Source organism: Macaca fascicularis, chromosome 12, assembly GCF_037993035.2.
Source record: "Macaca fascicularis isolate 582-1 chromosome 12, T2T-MFA8v1.1".
Taxonomy (NCBI): Eukaryota; Metazoa; Chordata; class Mammalia; order Primates; family Cercopithecidae; genus Macaca; species Macaca fascicularis.
In genome coordinates this window covers 86,647,482-86,658,057 of record NC_088386.1, presented here as the reverse complement: position 1 = coordinate 86,658,057, position 10,576 = coordinate 86,647,482, and the positions used below count along the sequence as shown (strand labels likewise).

At 39.0% G+C, this 10,576-nt stretch overlaps 1 protein-coding gene across 6 annotated transcripts in view; it reads right to left on the bottom strand.

Moving 5' to 3' along the window:
- GLS (glutaminase) overlaps window positions 1-10,576 on the bottom strand; it is an 87,222-nt gene that overhangs the window by 3,584 nt on the left and 73,062 nt on the right. For all 6 annotated transcript variants that reach the window (XR_012421317.1, XR_012421315.1, XM_005573771.4 and 3 more), the window contains 3 exons: window positions 8,571-8,632; window positions 7,551-7,627; window positions 7,392-7,455 (listed from right to left, as the gene is read on the bottom strand). Coding sequence is in view for 4 of the 6 variants with exons in the window: in XM_005573771.4 (XP_005573828.2) it covers window positions 7,392-7,455; window positions 7,551-7,627; window positions 8,571-8,632 (203 nt within the window). In the remaining 2 variants the exon portion in view is untranslated. The remainder of the gene's footprint in view (window positions 1-7,391; window positions 7,456-7,550; window positions 7,628-8,570; window positions 8,633-10,576) is intronic.

The following is a 10,576-nucleotide window of genomic DNA, read 5'->3' as shown; positions in this document are numbered from 1 at the left end:
TCTTCATCCATGTGCCACTGTCACCACCTTCCTAGTTTCACTTCTTCCTGTTTCCTTCTTTCCATCTCTGTCCTGAACTTTTTACCCGCTTAGTGGAGTCACAATATGGAAACAAAAGGGTTTTAAAACAGTCTCATTTTGTAATATATTTGGGTAAATTTTGGTAGCCTGTTTTTAAAATCGGGTAAGTAAAACTTTACATGTATCTTTGTATTTCTCAAAACAAAACAAAACAAAAAAACCAGCTGAATGAAGTGACTTTGAATAGGCCTTCATTAGTTTAGGAAGTCAGTGGCTTGAAAGAGACTTTTGAGTCATCCTCTATAGTATGTAATTATCTGTCTTTCTGGAAAAATGGAATGTCAACTGCGTGTTACCTTTTTTACAACTCTTCTGTGAATTAATGAAAAATATAAACGTTAAAGAATACACTAATTTCAGCCAGGCACAGTGGCTCATGCCTGCAGTCCTATCACTTTGGGAGGCCGAGGGGGGCGCATCACTTGAGGCCAGGAGTTCAAGACCATAATGGCCAACATGGCAAAACCTCTCTCTACTAAAAATACAAAAATTAGCTAGGTGTGGTGGCACACACCTGTAATCCCAGCTACTCAGGTGGCTAAGGCAGGAGAATTGCTTGAACCTGGGAGGCGGAGGTTGCAGTGAATGAGATCACGCCACTGCCCTCCAGCCTGGGTGACAGAGCAAGACTCTATCTCAAGAATACCCAAATTTTGCTCAAACCTATTTTATAATTTAAGGTGACACTGATTCTATGAAATAGAGAAAAAGACTTGCTGAATGCCTAGTTATCAAGTTACTTACTTAGCTCACTTTTTCTTATCAGATGGGTACATCTACTTTAATATTCCTAGAGGCCAATTTAGGGCAAAAAAAAAATAATACATATACAGAGCACAGTAATATTTCCAACAGGTATTACATAGTGTTTTAGTTGGGATTATAAACACAGGAGGAAAATGCTCTTCAATTTCTTGCTCTAGAAAGCTGGGATGGGTATTAAAATTTGGGGAAAGGGAAGAATGTCACCCTAACATGAGGTTTTAGAATACTGCCAATAAAGGTCATTTTAATCATGGTGCTTTTTTACAACTACAGGAATAAAGTTAGATAACCAAAGTATTAGCAACACTTACAAAATTGCTAACATTTGTCAGACACTGACATAAGTTTTCTGCATTTCTTGCAAGCTAAGAGCTGAACCAACAAAACCCAAACCCTAATTTTAAAAAAGATAGTTGGCCAGGCTCAATGGCTCACGTCTGTAATCCCAACACTTTGGGAGGCTGAGGTGGGAGGGCTGCTTGAGCCCAGGAGTTAGAGACCAGCCTGGGCAACATAGTAAGACTCTGCCTCTACAAAAAACAAACAAAAAAATTAGCCAGGCATGGTGGCGTGTGCCTGTGATTGCAGCTACTCAGGAGGCTGAGGTGGGAGGATCACTTGAGCCTAGGAAGTTAAGGCTGCAGCAAACTATTATCATGCCACTTGCACTTCAGCCTGAGTGGCAAGGCAAGACCCAGTCTCAAAAAAAAAAAAAGAGTTAAAGCTTAATAAACAGAAAGGCAAAATAGCTAAAGTGTAATCAACTTGCTCCAAACTTAATACAGCTCCCGGTTCTCAAATGAATCCAAACTCCTAATACATATCAAACCACCATCAAGTATGTTTTTTATCCCATTCTAAACTTTTATTCTCATTACTCGCTGACTCATCCACTCCAGTACATAATTTCCAAGGATATGAATCTAGAGTTTACTGTACATGTGTATGTGTAAGCTGCGTTCTATCCCTTCCCTGACCACTTTGTTGACAGCATTTGCTGCAAGATGAATAGCAGTTTGCTATGTCGACCAGGAGGGAAAGAGGAGGAACAGAAGGTATTCTAGGCATATTTTTCCCATGACAGATAGAATGCCCTTCTTTTCATTCTGTGCCTTCAATCTCGTCTCTTCCCCAAAGCACTGATTAAAATTTAACTTCCATGAAGCCTTCCTAAAACTGATTCCAACCAAATGCAGAAATTTCAACAAACTCCAATATATTCATTTTAGAGTTAACAAGTTTTCTTACACATTTTAGCTTGTTTAGAAGCCTTCCCATTTTTTATGTCTCAATATTGTGAGCAAGTTTGTATGCTGATAAAATTCACATTATTATTAAAAACAAAATCCGGCTGCATAAATGTCGAATCACTGTCCTCACCAATCACTGGCTTCTTTGCAAATCTTAAGAGAGAACATTCAGTGTTAATTATCATCTTAAAATTTATGCTTCTCGGCCGGGCGCGGTGGCACAAGCCTGTAATCCCAGCACTTTGGGAGGCCGAGACGGGCGGATCACGAGGTCAGGAGATCGAGACCATCCTGGCTAACACGGTGAAACCCCATCTCTACTAAAAAATACAAAAAACTAGCCGGGTGAGGTGGCGGGCGTCTGTAGTCCCAGCTACTTGGGAGGCTGAGGCAGGAGAATGGCGTGAACCCGGGAGGCGGAGCTTGCAGTGAGCTGAGATCTGGCCACTGCACTCCAGCCTGGGCGACAGAGCAAGACTCCGTCTCCAAAAAAAAAAAAAAAATTTATGCTTCTCTAAAGGTTTATCTTATCTACCCCGTGTTGTTAAAAACCCCATGAGGGGTACCAACAACTGCAAAAACATACAAAATGGTAAAGACCATCAACACTATGAAAAAACTGCATCAACTAAAGGGCAAAATAACCAGCTAGCATCATAATGACAGGATCGAATTCACACATAACGATATTAGCCTTAAATATAAATGGGCTAAATGTCCCAATTAAAAGACACAGAATGGCAAATTGGATAGAGTCAAGATCCATTAGTCTGCCATATTCAGGAGACCCATCTCACGTGCAAAGACACACATAGGTTCAAAATAAAGGGATGAAGGAATATTTACCAAGCAAATGGGAAGCAAAAAAAAAGCAGGGTTGCAATCCTAGTCTCTGATAAAACAGACTTTAAACCAACAAAGATCAAAAGAGACAAGGCCATTACATAATGGTAAAGGGATCAATGCAACAAGAAGAGCTAACTATCCTAAATATATATGTATCCAATACAGGAACAACCAGGTTCATAAAGCAAGTTCTTAGAGACCTACAAAGAGACTCAGACTCCCACACAATAATAGTGGGAGACTTTAACACCCCACTGTCAATATTAGATCAACAAGACAGAAAATTAACAAGGATATTCAGGACTTGAACTCAGCTCTGGACCAAGCGGAGCTAATAGACATCTACAGAACTCTCCACCCCAAATCAATAAAATATACATTCTTCTCAGCACCACATCGTACTTATTCTAAAATTGACTACATAATTGGAAGTAAAACGCTCCTCAGCAAATGCAAAAGAACAAAAATCATAACAAACAGCCTTTCAGACCACAGGGCAAGCAAATTAGAACTCAGGATTAAGAAACTCACTCAAAACCGCACAACTACATTAAAACTGAATAACCTGCTCCTAAATGACTACTGGGTAAATAACGAAATGAAGGCAGAAATAAGTAAGTTCTTTGAAACCAATGAGACAAAGACACAACGTACCAGAATCTCTGGGACACAGCTAAAGCAGTGTTTTAGAGGGAAATTTATAGCACTAAATGCCTACAAGAGTAAGCAGGAAAGATCTAAAATTGACACCCTAACATCACAATTAAAAGCTAGAGAAACAAAAGCAAACAAATTCAAAAGCTAGCAGAAGACAAGAAATAACTAAGAGCAGAACTGAAGGAGATAGAGACACGAAAAACCCTTTAAAAAAATCAATGAATCTAGGAGCTGGTTTTTTGAAAAGATCAACAAATTAGATAGACTGCTAGCAAGACTAATAAAGAAGACAGAAGAATCAAATAGACACAATAAAAAATGATAAAGAGGATATCACCACTGATCCCACAGAAATACAAACTACCACCAGAGAATACTATAAACACCTCTACGCAAATAAACTAGAAAATCTAGAAGAAATGGATAAACTCCTGGACACATACACCCTCCCAAGTCTAAACCAGGAAGAAGTCAAATCCCTGAATAGACCAATAACAATTTCTGAAATGGAGGCAGTAATTAATAGTCTACCAACCGAAAAAAGTCCAGGACCAGACGGATTCAGAGCCGAATTCTACCAGAGGTACAAAGAAAAGCTAGTACCATTCCTTCTGAATCTATTCCAAAAAATAGAAAAAGAAGGAATCCTCCCTAACTCCTTTTATGAGGCCAGCATCATCTTGATACCAAAACCTGGCAGAGACACAACAAAAAAAAATTTCAGGCCAATATCCCTGATGAACATTGATGCAAAAATCCTCAATAAAATACTGGTAAACTGAATCCAGCAGCACATCGAAAAGCTTATCTACCACGATCAAGTTGGCTTCCTCCCTGGGATGCAAGGCTGGTTCAACATATGCAAATCAATAAACGTAATCCATCACATAAACAGAACCAGTGAGAAAAACCATGATTATCTCAATAGATGCAGAAAACGCCTTCGACAAAATTCAACATGCCTTCATGCTAAAAACTCTCAATAAACTAGGTATTGATGGAACGTATCTGAAAATAGTAAGAGCTATTTATGACAAACCCACAGCCAGTATCATACTGAATGGGCGACAGACTGGAAGCATTCCCTTTGAAAACCGGCACAAGACAAGGATGCCCTCTGTGACCACTCCTATTCAACACAGTATTGGAAGTTCTGGCTAGGACAATCAGACAAGAGAAAGAAATAAAGGGGCCGGGTGCAGTGGCTCACGCCTGTAATCCCAGCACTTTGGGAGGCCAAGGTGGGCAGATTACCTGAGGTCAGGAGTTCGAGATCAGCCTGGCCAACATGGTGAAACCCCGTCTCTACTAAAAATAGAAAAATTAGCTGGCCATGGTGGACACCCACCTGTAATCCCAGCTACTCAGGAGGCTGAGGCAGGAGAATTGCTTGAGCCTGGAAGATGGAGGTTGCAGTGAGCTGAGATTTTGCCACTGTACTCCAGCCTAGCTGACAGAGTGAGACTCTGTCTCAAAAAAAAAAAAAAAAAAGAAAAAAAGAAAAAAGAAAGGTATTCAAATAGGAAGAGAGGAAGTCAAACTGTCTCTGTTTGCAGATGACATGATTGTATATTTAGAAAACCCTATTGTCTCAGCCCAAAATCTCCTTAAGTTGATAAGCAACTTCAGCAAAGTCTCAAGATACAAAATCAATGTCCAAAAATCACAAGCATTCCTATACACCAATAATAGACAAACAGAGAGCCAAATCATGAGTGAACTCCTATTCACAATTGCTACAAAGAGAATAAAATACCTAGGAATCCAACTTACAAGGGATGTGAAGGACCTCTTCAAGGAGAACTACAAACCACTGCTGAAGGAAATAAAGAGAGGACACAAACAAATGGAAAAAACATTCCATCCTCATGGATAGGAAGAGTCAATATAGTGAAAATGGCCACACACCCAAAGTAATTTATAGATTCTATGCTATCCCCATCAAGCTACCATGGACTTTCTTCACAGAATTAGAAAAAAATACTTTAAATTTCATATGGAACCAAAAAAGAGCCCACATAGCCAAGACGATCTTACGCAAAAAGAAGAAAGCTGAAGGCATCACGCTACCAGACTTCAAACTATATTACAAGGCTACAGTAACCAAAACAGTATGGTGCTGATACCAAAATAGATATATAGACCAGTGGAAAAGAAATGAGGCCTCAGAAATAACGGCACACATCTACAACCATCTGATCTTTGACAAACCTGACAAAAACAAGCAATTGGGAAAGGTGTTGGGAAAACTGGCTAGCCATATGCAGAAAACTGAACCTGGACCCCTTCCTTACACCTTATACAAAAATTAACTCAAGATGGATGAAAGACTTAAACATAAGACCTAAAACCATAAAAACCCTAGAAGAAAACCTAGGCAATACCATTCAGGACATAGGCATAGGCAAAGACGTCATGACCAAAACACCAAAAGCAATGGCAACAAAAGCCAAAATTGACAAATGGGATCTAATTAAACTAAAGAGCTTCTGCAGAGCAAAAGAAACTATCATCAGGGTGAACAGGCAACCTACAGATTGGGAGAAAATTTTTGCTATCTATCTGATAAAGGGCTAATATCCAGAATCTACATGGAAGTTAAGCAAATTTACAAGAAAAAAACAACCCCATCAAAAAGTAGGTGAAGGATATGAACAGACACTTCTCAAAAGAAGACATTTATGCAGCCCAACAAACATGTGAAAAAAATATCATCACTGGTCATTAGAGAAACACAAATCAAAACCACAATGAGATACCATCTCATGCCAGTTAGAATGGCGATCATTAAAAAGTCAGGAAACAACAGATGCTGGAGAGGATGTGGAGAAATAGGAATGCTTTTACACTGTTAGTGGGAGTGTAAATTAGTTCAACCATTGTGGAAGACAGTGTGGTGATTCCTCAAGGATCTAGAACCAGAAATACCATTTCACCCAGCAATCCCATTACTGGGTATATACCCAAAGGATTATAAATCATTTTACTATAAAGACACATGCACACGTATGTTTATTGTGGCACTGTTCACAATAGCAAAAACTTGGAACTAACCCAAATGACCATTGATGATATACTGGATAAAGAAAATGTGGCCCATATACATCATGGAATACTATGCAGTCATAAAAAAGGATAAGTTCATGTCCTTTGCAGGGACATGGATGAAGCTGGAAACCATCATTCTCAGCAAACTAACACAAGAACAGAAAACCAAACACTGCATGTTCTCCCTCATAAGTGGGAATTGAACAGTGAGAACACATGGACACAGGGAGGGGAACATCACACACCAGGGCCTGTTGGGGGGTCAGGGCTAAGGGAGGGATAGCATTAGGAGAAACACCTAATGTAGATGAAGGGTTGATGGGTACAGCAAACCACCATGGCACATGTATACCTATGTAACAAACCTGCACGTTCTGAGCATGTATCCCAGAACTTAAAAGTATAATTTAAAAAAAAAAAATTTTAAAACGCCATGAGGATAAAATTCTAATTCTCGCTTCCAAAATGCAAAAAAAAAAAGAAAAAAAATTGTTTTGTTCATACAGTGTATTGACTGATAGTCAAACTAACCTGAAAATTTCTAAATAAGACACCATTCTTAGCTAAGAAACAGGATATGGGAGACAGAATTACCTATGTAGTAAATACACGGTTTATTGCCTTTATAAGATATCATAGCAGGTTCAAGAATGTATTTGTAGGTTTAAATATTATAATCACTTGAATATTACAGTCCTGCATAATAAAATACTGACATATTTAGAAGGTAACATAAGTGCTCACCTGTCCTTGGGGAAAGGGTTTACTTTGCAGGCTTCCAGCAAAAATTTAACAACTTCAACATGACCTAAATCATCCCACCCCCAAAAACAAGAGCAGATTTTAGTACTAAGTAGAAATTAAATCTGGAAAGAAAATAGATAGTAGTAGTTCCTGTATTACCCTCTGCAGCAGCTACATGCAGTGCTGTTCTAGAATCATAGTCCCGCTGTTCCATGTCCATAGCTGACAAAGCAAATCTGAAAATGTGTAAGCACAGCTATTTATTACATATAAAGCAAATTTAATTCACACTTGTAACATTCACTCCATCAGTTCATTTAAGGCCCTGTCAGACAGCTGCCATCCTTCATCAGGCTCATTAATGAGAACTACCAAACTTATTGACCAGTACACAGGTGTTTTGGGTAAATGCCACTTCACCTCTCTTCCTCAGCATTGCTTTTTTTAGGTAAGATTAAATGTTAAACATCTCTCACAGAATTAAACTTTATTACATTACTGTTCAAAACTCAAGAATTATGGCACAACTGTACCAAGGTTTATGTCTCAGAAGGGCAAGAAACTAATCCCTATAATAAAGTCCTAGTAAAAATATGTTTTTACTAGGACTCCCATTCTTAAACATTTCACAGTCTTCTAGTACTCGTCAGACTTTAAGACAAGGGGGGAAGCATAGACATTTCTCCACTTTGAAAATCAGTTGTTTGAGGTATTAATGGGAGAAAACAAAAGGAAAAAGAAAACAAGTTACAACTCTATACAAAAGACCTTAGGTATACAGCAGTATATGGCCTTACTAGTCCTGATGATCTGCCAGACACCAAACCCCCTAGCTGCTTCCCACCCATACACACACCCCAAAGACTGGGAATGGAAGGTAGACAGGGAGTGAGAAGGCACTGTCCAATTCCAGTAAGCCACTGATACTAATTAGCCAGATTAGCTCAACAGTTACTACTTGGGGAAACAGACATATCGTCTTTTTTATAGGAGGCAGAAAAGGACAAGATTGGAAAGCAGGCCATAGGCACTGGAAGTGCCTATTTGATAAAAATTTTGTTGGGGTCATTTTTATCAAAGGGAAAGAGAAGTGAGACTTTAACCTTAAAATGGCTGCTCGCCCAGAAGCAACTTCATAAATATCTGTAAAGTGCATGCTAATCCATCCTATAAACATACCTTCGAAGTGCAGACACATCTCCAGTATATGCAGCAAACAAAAGATTTATCACTGACTTTACCTGTGAAGAAAAGAAAGTTTAGGCATCCATAGGGGAAAACAAACACATACAACGTCCACCTGTCACTGGTAAGTGATTTCCATGCGCTTTGAACACTTCACCTGAGTCATGTGCAAGAAGTTATCTCAAGGACACCTTCATAGCCAAAAGAACCCACATGTGTGATATTTTCTTCTTTTAACAGTGGATTGTGAGGGAAAATTCAATAATAAAGATAAGATACATGAGGGAAGGAATGGAATAATATCACTTGGCACAAAAGAATGGAATGTTGTGAAACTCATATAGTTGGAGCAACTGAAAATTGTTTAGAAGCCTTCCCACTTTGTATGTCTCAATATTGTGAGGAAGTTTGTATGCTGATACCATTCACATTATTAAAAATTAAATCATGCTATATAAATGTCTAATCCCTGCCAACAATCACTATCCTCACCAATCACTGGCTTCTTTGCAAATCTTGAGAGAGAACATTCAGTGTTAACTGTCATCTTAAACTTTACTTCACTGGAAAGACAGCCTCCAGTTCAATGCCCAGGTGGTACAAATTGGGTCATTCTCAGAACTTACGACACTGCTGTGTTTAAAAGGTTTCTCAGCTCCAAAATATTAAGTCACCTCTATTAAGTGCTCCAAGATTTCAAAGTGTATCTACTTTTGACAGTTACCCACTTTCCTTTTCTTATAGTTAAGAGGAAAAGTCTAGTTATCTGAAAAGCCATTGGATTTTGGTCTGCTTTCATAAAGACTTTATCAATCCCTATCTATGAGAAATTATTGATCACAGAATATTTGTAAATACTTCATAAATTCCCCCATTTTGTCTTACACTTTGCAACTTCAACATTCATATTGATGACTCAACAGATGCTGCACTCAGTGGTAGAAAACAAGTTTAACTGGAGGAATGGAAAGTTACCCAGCTCTCCACCAACAAAGCCACAGCCCTGAACTGTGCTTCAAGATCTTAACCCGGACATTCTCCCTTTTCAGTATGGCTTCCCCCTTCCAAAATCCATGAACTTTCCAAATTAACTGGAACTGACCATTGCTGCAGTTCTCTAATTCAGCATTTTCAAAGTGTAATTTGCAGAAACTAGTCCATAAGATGGTCCATGAAAATAAGGATCCTGTGGCTGGATATGATCTTAAAATATTAAATCCCCCTCTTGGAGATTCATGGGCATATGAAAGGCTCTGTAAAGGTCTACCGTACAGGAACCTAACTAGCTGAGCACACCTCCAAAATACTACGATTACTATTTGTGTTGATATCACTTCAAAAAACTTTACCTTTAGTCCTTTAGCTTCCCTCCCAGCCATCCTTTTCCACTCCTGCCCAGAGTCCAGAACAGTTTTCTCAATGGGGAATGGGGGTGGAACAAAGAACTAAAGAGTATCACCCAGAATGTTCTAAAAGCATACATAAACATCTCTCCCATTTCTTGTTGTCCTACTCCTACACCTCAATCTGATACATTTTAGGGAAAGGAGGTAAATGCATAGAGTTTGTTTTTTATAGAGATGGGGTCTCACTATGTTGGCCAGGCTGGTCTTGAACTCCTGGTCTTAAGCAGTCCTTCTGCCTTGCCCTCCCAAATTGTTGGGATTACAGGCATGAGCCACCATGCTCAGCCCATAATTTTGTTTAAAGTCTCCAGGTGACTTTGATATGCACTCTTCTGGGTTATAAACCACTGTTTCAGATGCCCTTAATGTCTTTCTTTTTTAGTGGGGTCAACTCTGAATTCTCAATTCCCTTTTTGCTCTTTGGCCACAGATTACTGACTGGCTATTATGGACTATTCTCCATATTTCCACCTGGTCTCTCATTACTGCTTGACAATTTTTTTTTTTCTTGTTGGTTCCTGCCATACTTTCTTCAGGCCTTTAATACCAGCAGAGACCCCTAAAAACAGACAGAAGATCCTAACTACAACTTTG